Genomic DNA, 22,199 nt, shown 5'->3' with positions numbered 1-22,199 from the left:
CTTTGAAGGAGGAAGTAGATGAAGCATTCAATTTTTGTTGGCTGTTACTCTGGTGGTCCTTTTCTTTTAGGATATATATTATTGAATTGAATCTCCAGTCCTTGAAACAATGAAATTGAACCCAAACTCATGTTGTTTCAGACTGTTTATTGAGTATTAATATTCAGTGCTTACATAGAAATGGAAATCTTATTAATTATTGATTGCTACTTCTGTCTGTGACTGTATCCATCATCCTTGGGTTCAGAGGTGTGAGCTGTGTGGACTAATTATATGAAACTTCACATTTGAGTGGCACAAAGGACAAGGAAGGACAGGGGACATTCTTGGTAATGGTATAGCCAACTCTTAAGTGTGTGTGTTTGAATTTTTGTTTAAACTCTAGGTGGATCCACATTGAACTTAGCAAGATAAAATCTTCTTCTTCAATTCACTTTAAACTTTACGTGTCAAATGGCAGCTTCTTTGTTAACCCCTTGAGATACGTAAAATTACATTTGCGTTTAGACCAAGGTCAAACCAAACATACAAACTGGGTTCATGTATTGGACATGCAGGTGATGCGTTTAAAATTGAAGTTGTTATGGTTGGCCATTATGATCGCATGGCTTAAGCCATCACGGTCGACCAACAACCGGCCTCAAATATATTTGATCCCTTCGTTCAAACTGCGTGACTTGACCATCAAAGTTAAGCTATTAGAATCAGGGTCAAACTAACTCAACTAACGTTAAAACTTCAATGTCACATGGATGACAGGCTGGCAAACAGTTTAACACCTATGCAGTTGATTGGACGACTAGATATATAAGGGTTTGATTCAACGGTAAGTTATTCAGATGAACCCATCATAACTATCTTATTGCTTTTCTAGATTTTGAGATTTTCTCTTTGATCCAGAGATTACTTGAGCGTCAAAGTATCTTTTGTAGATACCTCAATCGTTGTGCTTCGATTGCTCATACATTGCACCACCACAGCTCCACCGTGTACCTAACTGGTCACCACCATGCTCGCTTAGAGAACTACCTTGCTGGATTTTTGGAAGATCAAAAGCTATTTGTATGTAGATTTGACTCGTGAAAGACTACCTTTAAACTATTATAATAGTTGACTAAGAAATTAACACTCGAGTTTTGAATAAAATCATAATTTGTTATTTTTTGGTCTATGAAAAAATAAAAAATATAATCATAATGTGTTATACATGTGCAAGCATATGATCATCACTATCGTGAATTTCTTACTTAACGATTGTATGGATTTAGTTTACTCTCTGATGTGACTCCATTAGTTTAGAGGAAGTCAAATCTTTTGTATGAAGTGTAGCAATTTTGTGTAATAACTCTTAAAATAAAAGCTATTGGTATGAAATGCTTGGGGTGATATTTTGTAAATTCCTATATATCGATCAAACATATATAGATAAAGTTATAAATTTCAGTAAGTTGAAAGCTAAAAATACATATATGTTACACCAATGTTTTGAAAATCAAACCGGTTATTGGACTGGTGAAGACTTTGGTTCATGATTCAATACACCATTTTCCTTCAAAACATTTTTCTCCCTTACCAGCCACTTTCATCTACTATCCGCAAACCCTATTCTTTTACCTTGTATGACGCTAGTGATTCTCAAAACTATGGCCATTCGTATGGAAATGACGAATCCTCACCCTCAGCCTCTTCCCCATCATATCACGTCAACTCTCTTCCAATCTTCAAGATTATGGGAGGAAATAGTGGAAAATCAGATGGAGGAAGTGGTGGAGAAACCGGTGGAGGAATCAGACCTCTTTGGCTGTAGTTACCAATGCCTTAGGCCCCTACGGTCTCCAAAGCCATCATTATTTGCTCGAACCGTACACCCAAAACCCCTCTAAGACTTGCCCAATGTTGGAGGAATTTTTCATACCTAGATTCCAACCTCTTGTTAGAATATGAAAAAGATATCTCATAATATCTTAGAGTATCTAATATTATTTGAGTCTTATCTTATAGTAATTAAGGTAATTTAGATTATTTTTTAGATTGATTTTTTCCTTGTTTAACTATAATTAAGAGTCTACCCATTACTATAAATATGGGTAAAGTATTTTATCTTTCAATTAAGTCAATTATTCACATTGTAATCCCTAGTGCATTCAGCTTCTCTTCTTCCTTTTTTCTTTACATTTCTTCTCCTTGTGGTCATCCCTCTTCCCCTATGCCATTGTTCCTATGTTCAGTTGTTGGCGACGAATGAGACTTTGTGGACAACCCTTTGGTGATGGAGATGTACGACGTGTGATCCATGCATGTGGTCTGGTGTTAGTCCATGCTGGAGATCTCGAACTGGGTGCACGTGGAGGAGAAGAACTCTAGCGTTGCATACTTGTTCGATTGCGAGGCAAAAGGGTGGGGGAGGGGGTTGTAAGAGGTGATAGTATGTGAGCTTGCTTTCTGGAAAAAGTTGTTGAAGTAACAAAGATAGGGTTGTCGAAACCACTCAAGCTAATAGGTGGTCAGTAATATTTTCTATTTTAATGTGTCATGAGTTCTAATTTTCTAGGATACATGTAAAAATATCATAAGAGTATTTCGTCACACACTAATAAACGTTAGTGTTACTAAATTTAGTAACCCAATAAAATCGTTGCCATAACTATTCTAAATTGTTAGGTTGTCGGGTGTTCTTAGGATTGGATCAGTCCAATGGAACCGACGAACTAAAGCAATTGGATCAGGTTTTTTTGTTATTCGGTTCAAAACCGACCCAAACCGATAAAAACCAATGAAGATTGGTTCGGTTCGCGGTTTAAAAAAATTAAAAACCAATGAACTGATGAACTGAATCGATGATATACATGTGTTTATTAAAGAAATGTTTTGAAGAAATATTGTTTATGTTAGACTTTTTATGTTTTAGTAGACTTATTATATTTTTGTTTTTTATTATTAATTTGTAATGGTTTTTTTACAACAAAAGCAACCTGTTATTGATTGAGAACTTTGATTAATTTGTAATAGTACTGTCGTACTGATATTAAACACTACTTTAAGCATTTCTACATTGTTAAGTACTTAAGTTGTTGATTATGGATTATGAATTTGTGATTAAGCTATGATTGAGTTATTGATTTGCCATATTTATGCATTGTTAAGTTATGAATCATATGTGATTGCTGTATATTTAAAGTTGAGAAATTGATATTGCAAAAAAATTGTGAAACCGATAATCTGAACTGATCCAAACCGTTCATCATAGGTTCGATTTTGAAATTTTTTTTTGCTAACAATCAATAGAAACCGAACCAATGAATTTTGATTTGATCAGTTTTTAGTTTCACTTAAAATCGGTCCAAACCGAACCGCGAATACCCCTGTCTTGTTTGATTCAATTTTGTCATTCTTGATAGCAATATTAAAAAGTTCATACAAAAAATCTAATCACATTTGCAATTTGTTTATTGTTTAAAAAAAATTTGTGGCTCTCTGCATGATAAATTAAACTAACCCCTAACTTTTTTTGTTTTGTTTAAAAAAAACTGGCATTATCCATTATCAGAGGCTCAGAGCTACTGTCAGTCCTCACAGATAGAAGGGACAGAACGCAAGAATGAAAGGCTAGTTCCATTAAATAATATTAAATGGTGAAGAGAGGCATATTTAATTTCCTCCAACTTTGAAGATCGTGGTGCCTTTTACCATATATCCGGGCCATGTTAGCCAATAATGGTGATTGCCCCATAACATAGTGGACTACAAAATGTGAACAACCAATCTTACATGCCATATTTGCATGTTGCTTTGAATAAATTTTAAAAGTAATCTTGAGTGGAGTACTATATCATTTGGTACTATTCTACTATATGATTAATTGTAGGTTTGAGTCTGATTTATATATTAAGATTGGAGATTAGCATCCACTTACTTTTTTTGAGGTTGAGAAAAAATATACACTGAGAGTAACAATTAACATTGACCTAGAAAATAAAACCAAATTGACACTAATATAATGGTAGGTTAAGTGAATGAATCTTTCCTGATAAATTGTTTTTTATTGTACTATTTAGGGATCTAATTTTGAACTAGATGTTTAAGGAATCAAATTATATATCAATTGTAATAGAATTTGGGGCAAGGAGGAGTGTCATTGACTCGGAGGCAGGAGCTCTACGTAATAGTCTAGTGTTGGTGTGGGAAAAGGGGTTCCGGGGCTTGAGTTTACTAACATTAACATTGGCCTAGAAAATAAAACCAAATTAATCACTTCTCAGTCCTCAAAGTTCGAACTCTGAACCCTGCACTCTTCAGCTCCCCCAACTCTAATATCTTTAATGCTTACCACTTAAGCTAACCCTCGGAACCGTGCTAATTTTGTAATGCAGCTGAGAAAACAAAGCACACACCCACCTCCATTCATCATTCAATACAACAGGACTAAGAACAAGAGACAAAAAGGTCATAAATTTGGAGGCGTTTGAATACGGAAGGTGGCAATGACGTGAGAGAGAGAGAAAGAGAGATCACTCTCTAGTCTCTATTACTACTATTATTATTAATGTATAATCATTATTTGTAGTTTTATTAATATAATCACTAAATTTTTGTCCTTTTTGTCATTTTTCACACTATGTCTATATGAAACTCCAAGAGACACTACTTCAGGTTCAGGGTCTAGAGAGAGAGAGAGAGAGATGGGAAGAACAAGGTGCTTCTTGGACATCAGCATAGGTGAAGAGCTTGAAGGAAGGATATTGGTGGAGCTTTTCAACGATGTTGTACCCAAAACTTGTGAGAATTTCAGAGCTCTCTGCACTGGAGAAAAAGGCATTGGTCCAAACACTGGTGTGCCTCTCCATTTCAAGGTTAACCATCATCCTCTATTTTCACTTTTTTCACTTTTTGGTCATGCCCACCATCTATTTGTATTAAGTTCTCCTTTCAGCTACCAAAGTTGATTCCTTTATGCTTTTTTAGGTCTTTTATTTATGATGTGATTTCTGCCCAAATTCATGGATTCTGAAATGACTGGTGTTTTAATGAAAAGGGTGTTGTTTATTCTGTTACTGGCTTCGCTGTGCACTTTCAAAATGAAACCTTTGTATTTGGAGCATTGATTTTGTGTCTTGTTGCTTTATTTCAATGATCATAGGATCTGGATTTTGTAGTAATCCAAAATGTCTGTAGATACCTTCATTCTGAAAAAGACAGTTATGCCCCCTTCATTCTTCTACTCTGTAGATACTTTTTTTTTTTGCTACAAGAGGAAAGCATCTGTAGATGCTTTTTGATCACTCACTTTTGTTATATACCCGTATTCTTGCCAAATAGATTGTACAACTTGTATCAATGTTACTACTAGGATTTCTGTATTTTTCAATGTAAAAGTAAAATTTCATACGTTATTTGTATTTGATACCGAGCTATCAATCACTATAGCCCGCCCGACCTAGAGGATGGGGGACAAGAAGCATTACATGGCTTAGGAGGACAACATGGCCTAGTCATATATGTGGAAGCCTATGATCCAGAGAAACTATAACCGCCAAAATTAAATAGTCGTCTATAACCCTCCAATTAATTGATATACCAATGATTGTGAAACATTCAATAACTCAAGATGCAACCTCAGACCTATTTAAAACTTAGGGGAACTAGAGTTCCAGCATACTCACTCTAATGCCATTCCTCGACCTGCTTGGTATTCTGATCAGCTGAGCTTGGGAGTTTGGAGAAAACAACTGCGAATTATAATATCCCCAGAAATATGGCAACTTTCTGATAGTCTAGAATTTGGTTTTTAAAATGTTAGAGTCTATTGTCTGAGAATATAATCCCAGCAATGCAGATGGGGAAGGAAAAAAAGAAGTTAACAACAGATATCAGTAGCAGGGAATATTATATAGTAGTAGTTTAAACTCTGTAATTCATGTCATACCATGAGTTGACATTAGCTTCCTTGTATAAGACGTGTTCTTTGTTTATCTTGATTAAAGCCTGAAACAATTAGGGAACTATTCTTTTGGTTTCTATTCTAAACTTGCTGCTTAGTACTTTCCTGTGACATGTGATTAACTGGATAGAACTTTACTCAAGCATCTATTATTTTGCTGGCTCTGTCGTGCTATGTTTTTTTGGATGCAGCTCTGAATCTGTTGGCTTTGGTACTGAGTGCAGTTTAGCGTAACATCAAATGATTGCTAATTATCATGCATGCTTCCTGGGTTCATGATAATTATATATTTGGATATGGTGATCAATAACTCTCATCTATACTCTATAGGAGCGCTTTTGAATACACTCTCAATGATTGGTCTATTATTTAAAATGCCGATACACTTGTAATATGGAGATTAGGTCTCACGGTGTGAATACCAACTTGTTATTTTCTTTATGTTACTTCAAGGTTAACTATTGAATTCACTTTATAATCTGTTGTATTTTCAGGGATCTTGCTTTCATCGTGTTATTAAAGGCTTTATGATCCAAGGAGGCGATATATCTGCTGGAGATGGTACAGGAGGAGAATCTATATATGGACTTAAGTTTGAAGATGAAAATTTTGAGATGAAGCATGAAAGGAAAGGGATGTTATCAATGGCAAACTCTGGTCCTGATACAAATGGGTCTCAATTTTTTATTAGCACTACCCGAACGTCTCATCTAGATGGTAAGCATGTTGTGTTTGGGAAAATAGTCAAAGGAATGGGAGTGGTCCGTTCAATTGAGCATGTTACGATCGATGGAGACCGTCCCGTTGTTGATGTTAAAATTGTGGATTGTGGAGAAATTCCTGACGGAGAAGATGATGGGACATCTAACTTTTTCAAAGATGGTGATACTTATCCTGATTGGCCAGCAGACCTTGATGAGAGCCCTGATGAACTGGACTGGTGGATGAAATCTGTTGACTCAATTAAATCTTTTGGCAATGAGCATTTCAAGGTATTGGTGCTTCCCCATAGTCTATCTCACCATGATTTTGACATATTATTTAATACTTTGAAAGGAGCTATATTTTTCTGAGGAGAATAAAAGAAATATTCCTGTTCTGCCAATTAATAGTGGTTCAGTGCTCATTACTGCTGCAGTCATCCCATTAGCAAATAAAACTAATTATTTTTGTCTGATAGAAACAAGACTACAAAATGGCTCTAAGGAAGTATCGTAAGGCTTTACGCTACCTGGATATTTGTTGGGAGAAAGACGACATTGATGAAGGTATGCGGCAGCTTGTTAGTATTTATTTCATTTAACTTATTTACTGTGCAATAGTGATTATACTACAATTGCACTTGACTTAACATGGTGTATTAATGATGCATTTGCAGAGAAAAGTTCGAGTATGAGGAAAACTAAGTCTCAGGTTTTTACAAACAGCTCTGTAAGTTGGAAGTTACTGTGTTGTATTATAGTGTTGCAGCTAACTTAACTTATGTTACCTTTGCTTTTATATTCCTTCTGTCCTGTTGCCATTCTGCATATATTAACTTCTTTTTCTTTTTCCTACTCTACTATTATGTTATGTCCTATTTTCCAGGCTTGTAAGTTGAAATTGGGAGATCTTAAAGGAGCATTATTGGATACAGAATTTGCAATCCGTGACGGAGACAACAATGCCAAAGCTTTGTTCCGGCAAGGGCAGGTTGGTATCACGATTGAAGAGCTTACTTTGGGCTTCTTGTTGCTGGTATTTAATGTATCCTCATTTTTTTTCTGATATCTACTTTACTTCCAATTTATCAGACATACATGGCACTCCATGACATTGATGCTGCAGTTGAAAGCTTTAAGAAGGCACTAACCTTGGAGCCTAATGATGGTAAATCGTCAATATATTTTGGATCAGGCGCTTGTCACACACTATCCTGTGCTATAATTGCTGGGATGTATTAACTTCATAATTTATTAGTCAGATTTGAGAGTCAGATCCCTTTATATATAGATATATAAATGCACAAACATGCATAAAAGATGGGATAGCCATTTTCATGATACAAGCTGAAAAATAATATATGAATGGTAGTAATAACTTAAATATTAATATTAATTTGGATTGTGAAGAAATCTGAGAGTCTGGGATGGGCAGGAAGGTAATTTGGAGAGATATTGAACTTAAGGGTAATTTGTGAAGAACTGAAAATAGTGTGCTTATGCATTGAACCTATAATGTATAGTTCTGCAAGTTCTTAATATAAAGCTTCCTGTATCTTACTTGATATCTTCCCATGTTCAGTTGGAATAAAAAAGGAACTCGCTGCTGTTAGGAAGAAGGTAATGTATCTATCTAAATTGAACTAAGCATTTCATCCTTATGTACTTTGCTGGGAACCTAATTGATTGTTGTTGCAGATATCTGATAGACGCGATCTAGAGAAAAAAGCATTTAGCAAGATGTTCCAATAGCAAATGTTTACTCTCAAGCTCTCTGTTACACAGATACAGGTAATGACTGTGTCTATGTGTAGGCATATACTTATTAGCTATTACTTTACAATGAAACTGTATAAAGTTTAATAGGTCAGCTATATTTATGCATCATTTTAGATTGATTTTCACTTTTCAATCATTTAAAGTTTTAAACTCTCCACTTTTGTTGACATGTGCTTCTTTGTATTTCCTCCTTTTCAGGTTTTATGTAAAAGGTTGAGGCTTGAACCCATTGTACTAAAATTCTTACAAATGAGGTTCAGATGATTCTAATTTACGTTTTGTTACGTGATGAAATTTTTAGCCAACAATTTTGTCAACTTCAAATTTTACCACGAACTCTCGAATCATTCTATTTTGTGGTGATTCTAGTGATTGAAATGCAGCTCAGATGTTGGACAACAGACAGTGCTGTGTGTGATTTTGATACTTATTATTTTGAACTTACACTCAGTTTATTTCTTACAACCCAAATAACCACTCAGTGTGGTTGCAAGTTTAATTTCAAGACTTGGCTACTTGAAGCTGACTGTTAATCCCCAACTGTAGTATATTTGCTTCCTTTTTCGTAAAAATTCTGTTTTTTTTTTTTGTGTGTGTGTGTGTATATTTGCTTCCTAAAACATTTTCTGACATGTATCAACTATAAACCAAAAGCACAGCTCATGACCAAAAATCTTAAAGCATTTACTTTACGTAAATTACTGAGTTTAGAAAGTATTAGCATATAGCGTATTAGCTAGTCATAAATTGATGGCTCTTCCAAAGGCAAGAATATGCTAGTCACAACAACTAATGACATGCAAGAAACTTGTTTAGTTGTTAAGCAATGAACATTTGGGCTGAACAAACCTCTTCCTTTAGAAAGGTTAAGCTCCAATTTACAATAATTCAATCTTCTTACATTTGACCTCTCCATTACCCAAATCAAACCATTTACTAGCTTGAAGTAAGATCTTATTATTTCTGATGTGAGATTCCCATAATATTGGAGTGTACCAGCCAATGTCCAAGAGGACACAGGCCTAACCATTATTTAAGTTGATATAGAATCACTATAAGATATTGAGCAAAACTAATGCTATCAGAGCCGGTTATAATATAAAAGTGTTACGGAAAATATGGGAAAAATTAAAAATCCGTTTAAAAGAATTTATTTGAACTTATATTCTAAATAAACGCTTATGTAAGTGTCTATAAGAGCTTATGTAAATAGTCATGGCCCCGTTTGAAAAAACAACTTAATTAAGCACTTATGGTCATAAGCGCTTATGACATAAGCGCTTATTCATAAGCTATTTTTGAAAATTTATTGAAATAAATTAAAAATAAGCTGTATATAAGCATAAGCTGTTTTTCATAAGCTATCCTGAGTAGCTTATGAAAATAAGTTGAAAATAGCTTATGGTAGGTCATAAGCTGTTTGCATAAGCTCTCCCAAACACTGGCATAAGAGCTTATGCTGTCAGATAAGCTCAAATAAGCTCTTCCAAACTGGGCCATGATCTACTACAAGCTATTTTGAGCTTATTTCACAAACTAATTAGATTAATTTATGAATAAATGCTTATAGTTACTTATAAACTATCTTCAACTTATCTCAATAAATTTTTCAAATTAACTTATGAATAAGCCCTTATGCAATAAATGTTTATTGTCATAAATACTTTTTTTTATAATTTTGTCATAAATACTTAAATAGGTCGTTTAACTTCCTTGGACCCAAACTTGAACTCCATTACCCTAACCTGAACTCAAACTCAACTCAACCCCATCAGAATTGAAAAAATGAAAGGGTTTCGGGTTTCCCCAACCTGAACCTACTCCAGCCCTGATACTTAAGTCATTTTTCTTTTGCAAACTATTTTGTTTTATGGCATTGTAACATATATTTCTGAATTTATGAAGTTTGAGATTTGGAAGTAAAAAAAGAAAAACATTTTACACAAACGTTTTAGTACACAACTACCAGCCCCAGCCCCAGAAGATGGTCGTGCCAGTGGTGCTGTTGATGGTGGTGACCGTGGTGATGAGCCATGACGGCGCTGATGAATGTCGCTGCAAAGAGGACAACAAAGGCAACCTTCTTCATCTCCATGGTATATAGTTGGAGATTGAGGTTCCAAAATGTTTTTTAGTTTGTGGGCTAATCTTGCAAAAGATAAAATGGAAGAAGAGCTTGACAAAAAAATAAAAATAACTTCAATTAGGTCAAAGAGAAGATTTTGATTGTTAGGGAGGAACGTATGCAGTCAATAGCTTCATTAAGGTCTTTTTATCCCTTTCTACATCTCAGCTTCTTTCTATCAAGTTTTTCATCTGTAGTAAGTTTTTATTGAGCTCTAAACATTCGTCTCTCAATAATTGAAAGACAGTTCTTTTTTTTTTGGTATTTTGTTTTATTTTGAAATCATCTTAAAACAACAAATTTTGTGAAAAACATGATTTTAAATATTGTAAGCTTTACTATATTGTACAACATGATTTTGTGAAAAACATATATAAGGGCAGTTTCATAATTTCATGCATATCGTGCAGGTTTTGGTCCAGGTTCGGGCATGATAATCACTAATACCAAACCGAACTCACCCAATTTTGAAATCAAGTTGAACCCGAACCCAATCAAAGTGGGTTTTCCCATCAACTCGAGTCTGGTTCAAGCCGGTATCCACGAGTTCAAGTTAAATTGCCATGCCTAATCAACCATAACTAAGAAAATCATAAACAAGGTTCCAACAAGCTTCTGAATGCATGGTAGTTCAAATTTTTCATATTTTCAAGTAAATTGAGATACAACATTTTACCACATTCCTTTCAAATATACAAAAATAATCGGTTCCTTAATGTACTGGCAAAATTGAGACTATAGTCACAAACAAGATCTAAAGGTGCGTGTCTAGATATCTCAGGCTTCTCAGCTCAAAACACCACGCAATACAATAGTTACACTTGCACCATTCACAGGCCTTTGACGCCATGTATCAGGAGAGTCAGTGCAACCAATATCACATCAGCTTCTTTACCAAAGAGAATCACTGCATCAAGAACTTCTTATCTTCCCTTTTTGGGGTGTCCAACTATGAAGGTGGTGGAGAGAAGCATATAGAAATACCAATCTTGCGTACAGTCGCTTCCACCATGCTTAGTAAAATTTAATTTTCTAATTAATCAAATTAGCTAGAGACTAGGACAAAATTCTCTCATTTATAATTATACGTGCTTATAACCAAAACAAGACTAATTCATGAGCCTTGGAGGCTTAAGAAAGTATATACTCCTCACAAATCCTTTTCCAACTTCACCCACTGCTTTTAAAACCTTGTGAGGGTTATGCTCTTCCTCAACTACTTCATCTTGCTTCCTCTTCTTTCACAGAAAAAAGAATAATCAGAAAATCTGTTTGCTAAGATCTGTTATTGTAAGAATTCACAATATAGACGAAATTTTTATACCTTGGAAGAATTTGATTTCCCCCATGTCAGGCCAATGACATCACCTCCTAGAGAATCATGCCATACCTGGAATGTGGTGGACCACTCTTTCTGCAAGTGATAAATAAACGAGGGTATCTATATTAGGAAAGAGGAGGTGGACATATCCCACAAAGGGAAACGACATCATAGTGCTCAACATAAAAATCATTTTCACTGTACTTGCCTCCAAATCTCTGATAAAGCACCTTGATGGATCAAAATCTACCAGCAACTTATTTTTTAGTTCCTCTGGCCTGCCCTTCAAATCTTTAGGCAACAGAAAGGGTTGGAAAAACTTGCTAGCATGTCCTTTAGCAACTTGTGTTCCTGCCAACAGTGCAAATGAGAATTTCATTTCTAGTTAACCACAGGCTGCAAATACGAAAAGCATAAGTGAAATACGGAAAGCTCAGGCAGTCAATTATAAATTATCTTGAACTTATTAATTCCTTAGTCTACTGAAACTTGAACCAATGTCCTCCTGTATCATGTACCATGGAATATGGATACAGATATATAATGTCATCCCACTTGATCCATACACGATAACCTGCTATGGCTAATGAAAGCATACATTTTTTAGTTACGAGTAACTACTACTAGCAACACATTATATCCCCTTTTCCCATTAATCATTTTAGGTCTCTATAATTGTGCAAACAACTGGCTACTTAGAATTGTACCATGATCGACTTCTGATGTGAAGAGAAGTCTTTGCGGATATGTGAGTTTGTCCTTGTGGAGAACAATTATTGCATCGTAATTGTTTAGAGGAGTTCGAAAAAGGCACTGCAGCAAGAATGGATACATCAACGAAGTCTCTTAAAAGAAATATCTTGTGCAATTGAAAGTTAAACAAACGAATAACTGAAAAATGTGCTCCACTCACCTCCCATCTATATGGACCAATCTCTTTGTGAAATGTGAGTTTCATCAGCAAATTTGCACTGCTTCGGGCATAAGCAGCTAACCTTTTAAGCTCCTGTCAAAATTAAAAAAACATTTATGAATCATTACAAGCAACCAATACCTCATCAGAAATTACATGCACGCACTGGATTAAACAGTGTTAAATGCTGACAGGTTAAAACAACACTCAACTTTCAATGAACTTCAAATCTTGTGGACATTCTCCCTGGCAACTTATTGTTACTTAAAGATAACCCAGCACCCAAGCAATATTATATATTGCACAGAATTATTCTTAGATATATGTGACAAGAATACAGAGGAGTGAGGAAAGACATTGTAATTAACAAACATATAACCAAGCAAATATAATGAAAGACACTTCAGGCCTTATGAAATAAATACATGACAAGAACTCAGAAACTATTCCAATTTAAAGAACTGACCAGTGTACTAGGTGATAATCCAGTCCAAGCCTCAGATGCTTTGTCATAAGCTGTGGCTAAGAACATCGCTGGCCCTACATTCTGTCCATTCGCTCCCTGACTTTTTCTACTATGGAAAAAGTTCTCCTGAAAATCCATAGCCACAAGAACATATATTTCCTAAGACCAACATTATCGACAAGTTTTTACTTAATCACGTACTCAGACACAGAACTTACATTTATTTCTTTCTCATCACTATGGTTCAAGTCATTATTTATATCGACAACAAGGGGAGAAAAAGTCCAATCGTAGTTTGAGAGTAACTGCAGGAACCTGTTAATGAAATAAAAAAACAGGATGATATAATAATATTTATAACTGATTTCTGAATAGGACTAAGCCCTATGCAGGAATCTGATATTTGAATTGCCCATCCCAACTTCACACTCAATTGTGAAACCCCATGCTAAGCAAATGGTCACATTAAAGATGATGGTTTATGACATTCCACCAAGAAATTTAGATTTAGAAATTAGTACATTCAATATATCTCGCAGCTAAACGTTGAAGTTTTTGGCTATCTTAGCCACAGGCTTGTCATTTTCTTAAAAAAAAGGAGAAATTTATTAGGAAGAGAAAATAGTTCTTGACTGTTTCTTGTAAAAGGGGTGAGTGCAAGACTCTGGCAGCATGTGATGCAATGCCCTATCAATCATTTACATAAATGCCCAATCAATCATTGGTAAAAAGCACGGTTGCTGATTAGATGAGTAACAATAATTAGAGAGCTAACCTTAAAAACCCAGTAATCCGTGAGCAGGGAGCATCAAATGGCAAAGGATTCAGAAAGAGATAGGCAACCAATAGCTCAGTAGCCTCCTCTACCAAGCAAGCTGAAAATAAATGTGAAGCAGCCCAACGTTTTGCAAGTCTAGACAAATAAGAAGACTGAGTTACAATTTACAAATGAAATATAATTTGACATAAGAAATTATCAAATGTTCACCTAACTACTGGTCCATATATCGGGTAACGACTTTGTAATCCATTGATCATGCTAGCATGCTGACTACGGATAAAAAGTTTCTTGTCAGTAGAAGGTACCCTCTTTGATTGATCATTCCCAACTGCAAGTGAAAATGGTTTGATAAGTGAAATTGAGAAGTAGCATTTCCAATTAAATCATCATAATGATACAATAAGTGGAAGCTCATACCTTCGCTTTTGATTAAACTAAGGCCCCTCTCATGCAATATTTTAAGACGAAATGCATATCCTGACATTAGCACATCCACATCGTTCTCAGTGGCAGTACATGTCACCCCCCACAACTTTTGAAGACTGTCATAATAACATAATCATATCATGTCAAACATTGAAAAAAATAAGATCCTGAAGCAAATAAAGGACCTAAACCCTACCTCTCTCCAATTTGAATAAGGAAACTAGATTTTGTTTTTTCAATAGCGATTTCATCCATTGGCCAGTTTCCAGAACCTTCCAGCTGTCAAGAGGAAAAAATAAGCTCTCCATTACTTGTCTATAAGTAGTCAGTTTATTGAGCAGTGAGAAGAACTGGATCATAAAGCCATACCTGAATCATAACTTCCAGTGGTTGAATGCAAGACGGAACTACCTTATTCAGTCTGAGAGATTCGATTTTCTCATTAGCTAGAAGGTGAGGTTCAGGAGGGAAGACTGACGTAAACCTGAAAGCTGTAAATGATAATAAGCACAGAACATTGATTTGGAATTTTAATATTTAGAGTAGTAGTTGACTAGGAAAGCTCTAGAAATCTAGGCTATAAATATTGTACTTCTGAATCAATAATTAATCAAGTATCAATGATTCATAATTCTTCCAGTTTCAAGAGAACTTAAACACTGTACTTTTTTTTCTTTGGCAAGTATAACTCAGTTTTTTTTGGTTAATGAAAAGCATTCACCCCAATAATTGACACAGATGACTTTAACAAATGATACAACAAAACCTTTAAAATGTTTACGTAGGAAGGTAAAATACCAGAGTCTAAAGGTTGTACACTAGAAACCTTCAAAGGGAGGTCTTCAATAAGACGCAGCCGCTTTGATAGAGTATCAAATGCCTCAAGCAATTTTCCATTGTATGATATAGGCTCTGCAGGTTAATCATTTCAACAACATATGAGCTGTTAATGATGAAAGTAACTAAGCATGAGGCCAAAAATGGAGATCTCAAAAGATTGTTACCTACAACACCATGTGCCAAAGAGAAATCAAGTTGATCCACAACTACTACAATATTTTCCTTGGATAGACAAAGATGCCGGCTAAGTACATGCTCAGCTATTCTTTTTAAAATAAGATGCCTTGCCCATTGCTCACTTTCCCAGACTATATTTTCAGAGGAAAAAGTATTCCCACGTTAGTCATCAAGAAATATATGATAGTCACACAGGATCAACTAAATGAAGTGCAACAGCAGATGCCTCACCTGTGCTTTCTGCAATTCTACCATCTTTAAATCTTCTAAGCTCTGCTTTTTCTCCCCAAAACTTTCGAAATTCAAGAGCCTGCTTCAAACCATGAGTGAGGACAGTAATGCATGCAAAGAATAGAAATTTGAAAACAAAATGAATAGCATAGTGGACATGATCCGAAGAATGTACCTCTACTTTATTGTCACTATCTGGGCCTATATCAACCATCCTAAATGCTTTCTCCAAAGTATTCACAGAAATTCCTACGAACAAGGGCTCTTTGTCAAGTACTGACAAGCCCTGAAGTTGTAAATTCAATTACAGACAGAACAGAATATGCAAAAACCAAAAACATGTAGCACATTTTAAATGTTGTATTGGAAATTCATTCTTGAAACCGTACCTCATCCACGCTCCACTGGCACTGTGCATTTCTCCACATAACTCGAATGAATTTTGCTCTATCATTCAATCCTTTAGCTAAAATGCCATGTATTTTCTCCTCATACAATCTCCAACACTCATCATCCAAACAAAATCCTGATGCATATACCTCCTTCTTTCCCTTCAAATGTATTCTATAAGAGCAAAATATGTAATAAAATAAAAACTCCATCTTTGATAAGTTGAAGCAAGTCATCGTAAAAATGATTCAATACAGCAACTCATCATGAAACACAGTTCTAGATAAATATAAAATATGAAATCTATGATCTAGAAGAAATGCTAAGGCAGGAGGAAAAAAAGGGTAAAAGTCTCTTACATGTTAGTATCATGTAGCACATACATCATGTCTCAAAAGAATGTTTATTTAAATCAACATATTTTTACAATTTCAATATCCATGTGTTATCCATATTAACCAACGATACTTTTCACAGTCAGACACCTTTCTGTTCAAATATCCTACCATGTAACCGGCAAATTTAGCATGCCACAAAACCCTATACCTAGGAAGACCCCTTATATTTGGTTTAAATCACGAACGTCACCAACCTTTTATAATTTCTCTTGCTTCAACTTCATAATTAGTCCCATGTATTACTCCTTTGGTACTTCGATTTTAAAACCCATTTAGCACTCCAATCCAAATCTCTAGTCTATCTGATTGTCTTAAACTAAATCCTATTGGAGACAGACACTATGCTTTGTTCCCCACGCCCTTGACCAAGCCTTACTTTGTCCACCGGAATCTTGATGGAGAGCCATATTACACAAAAAGACTCAAACTATTTTCCTCTGCCTTACTTAAAAGTAGTATAAAAGGGGTAAAAAAAATTATTGTAAGAATGATGCGAAAGATAAACATCCATCAAGTTGATATAGACAGAAAGACATAATACGTGATCTATCCATAACACAGACCTAAACTTTGAAAGTCAAGCATCATAGCCTGTCAGCATCAGCTGCCGCAAACATATGCAGGAACAATAACTCAGGTTATATAAGTCATGTAAATAACACACGCTTTCACTATTTATTTATCTGATTTTGAAAAGCTACTTTAAAAAAATATATATATGACAGCTAAAATTCAATTCATTTCCCATCAACTTACTATTTCATTTATTTCCAAATTTTCCCTACAGATTGCTCTAAGATCTTACATTACTCAGATTAGTACTGTGTGATTTATGCATATGGCAGAATGATAGTATAAGAAACCAAAGTAAAACATGCTGAAAGTTTCAAGTCTGAATCAAGTGAAGCATGCGTATATTATTTAATATCCAAGAGGCAAATCTCTCAAGCAGAGTACAAACAACAAAGAATCGTTAAATGAAACATTACCTCATACAATAGTCATATTTAACAGCACAGTCAATCTTAGTCATAAAAACTTCCTCAAATCCACCATCTCTACACTTCTCCATGCACTTAAGTGTCAAAGCAGCCTCATTTAGAAACTGAATATAGAAGAGTAAAAATTAGTAACTAATCAAAATTAGTGTTGTGAGAATTATAATATAGAAAAGGAAACTAAAAACCAAAATTGGTGTGCAGGGTAGTACCTGAATAAAACCAATCTTAGACATTCGAAAAGCCAAATTGAATCCTCCAGATGGATGGCGTATAACAACTGGAAATGATTCTTTAAGTTGCATCCTTTCCTGCAAATTAGAATCACAAACACAAGAATAACTCAATATAAAAGGAAACTTACAAAAGAAGTTCTTAATAAATGGAGTGCATAAAACTTGCAATAAACTTCCGTGTCCAAGCAATTGAAAATATAATGAAGAGTCATAAGAGGACAAGAAACATAAATGCAAATGCACAATTGTATTATCAAAGCAGTCAATAAAAAAAAGAATAAAGATCCGTAACGACATGTATATCAACAAATAATAATTGTAAATGACCACATATGATCCATGAAAAAGGGGATAAAAAGCACAGATCTAGACCTCTTTTGTAATATTGCTTGGGCCTTCCTTCGGGAAGTAGAGCCCTCGACTCCATGATTCTGAAGTGGCTGCAAAACCAATCGCTATAATAAGTATCTAGTTATTGTGAGAACGCGTATGAAAGCCTTAAAAGTCCCCATTCCCAGTCTATGCTAATTTTTAAGCCAGTATGAAGTTCCCTACAAATCCACTTACAAATTACACATGGTAGGCGGAGATCTATTTTGTAAATTCTTATTTATGAAATTCAAATATTCTGGTCAAAAGAAACAATGATGACACATCAAAATTTAAAAAAAAACATGTATAGGGGGGGAGCTAAATCATGTTCCGCAGAATTGTCATTTAAAAGAAAGGAATGTGTTTCATATGTATAACATTTTACCAAAGAATTAATACTGCACACCTACATATATAAGACAACAGCAGTAATTCGCTAATATGGATCAATTGCAGCACACTAACATGACCAGAGAAGAATCTAAACACATACCAATGAAGTTCAAGGTAATGCGAATTATTTCAATTGCCTTCATTGACTTGCTGATTTGTTGCTTAGAAGCAAGATATGCCAGAATGATGGAAATCAAAAATCCATTCAGACAATCATGAACATATATTGAGCTTCTCTGTCGAGCCCATACCTGAATCAACAAAGACAACATTGAATTCACTGTTCCCTTGTACATTTTTATTATATGAATGTTACGCATAACCGCCCAAAAGTAATTAAAATATCAAACCTTCAGTAGGATTAAAACCTCTCTTAGTTCCTTCCATCCAAGAAAAAAATTGTTAATGAACTCTGTATCTTCTATAAGCATGTCTTCCAGGATACTAGTATTGTACTTGGGCGTAGCCTGAATGGCAGTCCCTTTGGAATATTAACAATCAATCATCAATACTTCATTTAAAATAAAAATCAACTATCTGGGTCAAGGAAAATATAACTATATAAGTGTTGAAGGCACAAACCAGTATTCAAATTATGAATGTTGTTACGCTTCAGGTTCAGCTTTTGGACGTTAAATAAAGACGCGGCCGACGGAATAATTCTCACGAAAACACCAGGAAATTCAGCAAGCTTTGCAGCTGCAGTCAACTTCCTTGTTAGTTTTATTGAAGTAAAAGGCATTAAAATTAAAATTAAAAAATGAACAAACACAAAGCTAGCACGGAGAGCGAACCCGGATAGACATTGAGTAAAGGCTTTCGCGCTTCGTTCTGCATGGTAGACCACTCAACTCTATCAATAGATGAAGAGCTCTCCAAATACTTCTTAATCAAGCAAAGATAAAGACACCTCTTGGCATGGTATCTGTAATTCAAATAATCCTTTTCATGGAAGCATTCCTATCAATAAAATTGCAAAAAACAGGTCAGAAAAATAAATTAAAAATTAAACATGAATTAATATATTGGTTTTGTTATGAATTAATCTTAATTACCTTTGGTAACCTGATAATTAGGTCAATGTTCAATTCAGGTCTTGTAAGAGTTTGTGTGGAGTAACTGCCACCAATCTTCACAAACGATGGCTTCTTGAACTTGAACTCCACCTTATCAGCACCAATGTCCTTAACGAAACTCGATGCTAAATCAGCAGTTACCTGCAACAACGGAACAAATGGATGATCATTGAGTGTTGAATTGAAATTTCACCAGAAGAAGATGAAGAAGAAGAAGAAGAATGGATTACCTTGAAGTCGTCGGGGATGGTGTCGATGGAAGCTTTGATGGCGGCGACGGTGTCGTCGACGAGCTTAGTGAAGTGAGGTGAGTGGTTTATCTGAACCTCCTTCAGTAGCTCCGTCAGCTTCAGCTCCGTTGAGTTCATCGGAGTAGAACCGTTTTGCATCGCGCCGGAGTGAATAACGGCTGCCTGTGAATGAGTAGGGTTTATGGCAAATGTTTTTTTGAGAACGAAGGGTTTAGTGCTACTGAGTGAGGGATACTAGAGGTTAGAGAAAGGTACTGGGCCCAAAGACTAGGCCCGTTTTAATGGTCCATAAAAAAAAAGGCTTAAAAGCACATTTGGTCCCCCACGTTTCATCTTCGTGCAAAAGTAGTCCCTAAACTATTTTTATAGCATTTCTCGTCCCCCACGTTTTCTCCCGTTACTACAGTTGTTCCTTCTGTTAGATTTTAAACGGTTTTTGCTTAGGTGGATTATTTTAAATGACGTGGAGGAGAGAGAAGAAGGTTAGTAAGAGAGAAGGAGTTTAAAATTTACAAATATATCAAAAAAAAAATTTTACTTTATTTGATAAATCTAATATTTAATTAAAAATAAAAAACCTAACCTCTCCCAAGTCCTAACTTTTCCAGAACCTTCATCGTCTGCAATTCCTCATCCACCACCATCCCAACCTTCAGCCTTCAACTTTAAACCCTAACTTCTCCGCCCACCACCATCAACTTCGTGTTCACGATCATCTTCACACTGTCTTTCCAACCCAACACCCACCTTACTCCCTTTCTCCTCTTCCCTTTTCAATCACCCACACACACACGTTCAAAGAGAAATAGGAGAAGCTGTTTCACCTAGAAAAACGCGAGGAACACATTAAAGAAGTAGAGAGATTGAGACATGGAAATAGCTTCACGGTGCTAACGGTGGAGGTTCGACCGAGCGGTGGCTGTGGTGGTTTGGAGCGGCGGAGGCTGACTCGGGATGGAAAGATGGAAGGAGATGAAGAAGAAGAAATTGTGAGAGATCACATATGGGTTTGGGCATGTTGGCTATGGTGGTCTGAGAACTTGCTTTCAGATATGAAATTTTTGAAGATGATGAGAGATCTGCTCTGATGGATCTAGGTGTGCCTGGATCTTAGTTTACAATCTGGGTTTACCTTCATGTGGGTTTGTTTGGAGAAGGGAAATATGAGTTGTTTCCCCTCTTGTTCGGAGAAGAATCAGATGTGGTGGGGAGAAATTTTTGAACTGATATTGTGCGTTGGTGGTATGTGCACTGTGGGTAAAAGGATAATAAGATTGGGTGTTGGTGACTGTTGTCTTGGATTTGAGATTGGGGCATGTTTACTTGTTGGTTTGATGTCGCAACAAGTTTTCTTGCTATAGTGCAGATTTGGGTGAAGAAGTTGGGATATGTGAGTATAGGCCTTGTAGCTTTGGTGGTAGCAGCACACGGATTTCCTTGCATTTGCAGGGGAAGCTTTGTTGCTACAACAATTTGTTCTCATGTTTTGCAATTCAATAGAGTTTCATCTTTTCCTTAAAAAAAAAACAGTTGAGAATAAATCTGATAATAAATTATATTTTCTTATCATAATTTTTTTTTTGGGTTTTCTAGAGACAATTATGAAGATGATGGAAGAACATTTGAAGATGATGAAATTTTTCAGAAGAGGCACATGCATGCCCTCTCTCCTACTAATCTTCTTCTCTCTCCTCCAAATCATTTAAAATAATTCACCTAAGCAAAAACTATTAAAAATCTAACAGAAGGACCAACTGTAGTAACGGGAGAAAACGTGGGGGACGAGGAATGCTATAAAAATAGTTTAAGGATCACTTTTGCACGAAGGTGAAACGTGGGGGACCAAATGTGCTTTTAAGCCAAAAAAAATTCAATTATGATGTAATACCAAATACTCAGTACTCTCCCTTTGGACGTGTTAGCCCAAGGTTTCAGCCTCATGGATGAGGGTTTTTCTGACATTATGTAGCGCTCCAGGTTCCCGACCTCCACATACATGTGAGATAATGAGGTGTTGATGAGCGGGTCATAATCATTGTACCTTCCTCAAGGGCCTTTTTTTGTCTCTTGTTTCCCTCATCGTGTCTCCCTTGTCTAATCTATGAGACATTCAGGGCCTTTCATGGGTAGTGTGTTGGCACACGGCCTTAGAATCCTCCAGATTGAGGTACTTCTCGAATCGTCACTGGAAATCATCTAGCATTTTGGGGGGGTCGTCTTGGTCAACGAGTTTGTAAGCTGATCGCGCTGGAGTGCATTCAACAGTGAGAGGAGCTTGACCTCCGGGCAGAGGTGTGGAACAAGGTTGGCTTCTTCATAAAAGCAGTTGAGGAAGTTCCTAGGTGTTCCTTTTTTTATTATAAGTCAATTGTATTCAAAACTAATAC

At 35.7% G+C, this 22,199-nt stretch overlaps 2 protein-coding genes across 4 annotated transcripts; one reads left to right on the top strand and one right to left on the bottom strand.

Annotated features, from left to right (window-relative positions):
• Positions 1–4,605: 4,605 nt before the first annotated feature.
• Positions 4,606–8,819, top strand: LOC130715378 (peptidyl-prolyl cis-trans isomerase CYP40-like). Its single transcript, XM_057565474.1, has 9 exons — positions 4,606–4,850; positions 6,433–6,930; positions 7,119–7,206; positions 7,317–7,369; positions 7,526–7,630; positions 7,732–7,807; positions 8,222–8,259; positions 8,338–8,430; positions 8,617–8,819. The coding sequence occupies exons 1-8, from the start codon at positions 4,680–4,682 to the stop codon at positions 8,389–8,391; spliced, it is 1,083 nt and encodes a 360-aa protein (XP_057421457.1). The 5' UTR covers positions 4,606–4,679; the 3' UTR covers positions 8,392–8,430; positions 8,617–8,819.
• Positions 8,820–11,163: 2,344 nt separating this feature from the next.
• On the bottom strand, positions 11,164–21,341 carry LOC130715357 (uncharacterized). 3 transcript variants are annotated; one of them, XM_057565454.1, is made up of 27 exons: positions 20,396–21,341; positions 19,792–19,974; positions 19,541–19,702; positions 19,280–19,445; positions 19,068–19,184; positions 18,836–18,966; positions 18,586–18,736; positions 18,093–18,160; positions 17,697–17,795; positions 17,476–17,591; positions 16,088–16,262; positions 15,874–15,984; positions 15,699–15,777; positions 15,455–15,598; positions 15,249–15,362; positions 14,820–14,941; positions 14,647–14,729; positions 14,442–14,566; positions 14,232–14,352; positions 14,019–14,156; positions 13,462–13,558; positions 13,244–13,369; positions 12,778–12,870; positions 12,572–12,677; positions 12,069–12,215; positions 11,868–11,953; positions 11,164–11,781 (listed from the first exon to the last, which is right to left on the bottom strand). In XM_057565454.1, exons 2-27 carry the CDS (start codon positions 19,948–19,950, stop codon positions 11,653–11,655), a joined length of 3,165 nt encoding a protein of 1,054 aa, XP_057421437.1. In that variant the 5' UTR covers positions 19,951–19,974; positions 20,396–21,341; the 3' UTR covers positions 11,164–11,652. The 3 variants fall into 3 exon arrangements, with proteins under 3 accessions (XP_057421437.1, XP_057421429.1, XP_057421446.1); XM_057565446.1 differs by lacking the exon at positions 20,396–21,341 and having other exon boundaries at positions 19,792–20,382; XM_057565463.1 differs by lacking the exon at positions 20,396–21,341 and having other exon boundaries at positions 11,164–11,778; positions 19,792–20,381.
• Between the last annotated feature and the right edge of the window lie 858 nt (positions 21,342–22,199).

This window comes from Lotus japonicus, chromosome 1 (genome assembly GCF_012489685.1).
Source record: "Lotus japonicus ecotype B-129 chromosome 1, LjGifu_v1.2".
Taxonomy (NCBI): domain Eukaryota; kingdom Viridiplantae; phylum Streptophyta; class Magnoliopsida; order Fabales; family Fabaceae; genus Lotus; species Lotus japonicus.
The sequence above is the reverse complement of the archived record's forward strand: the minus strand, read 5'-3'. Positions and strand labels throughout refer to the sequence as shown.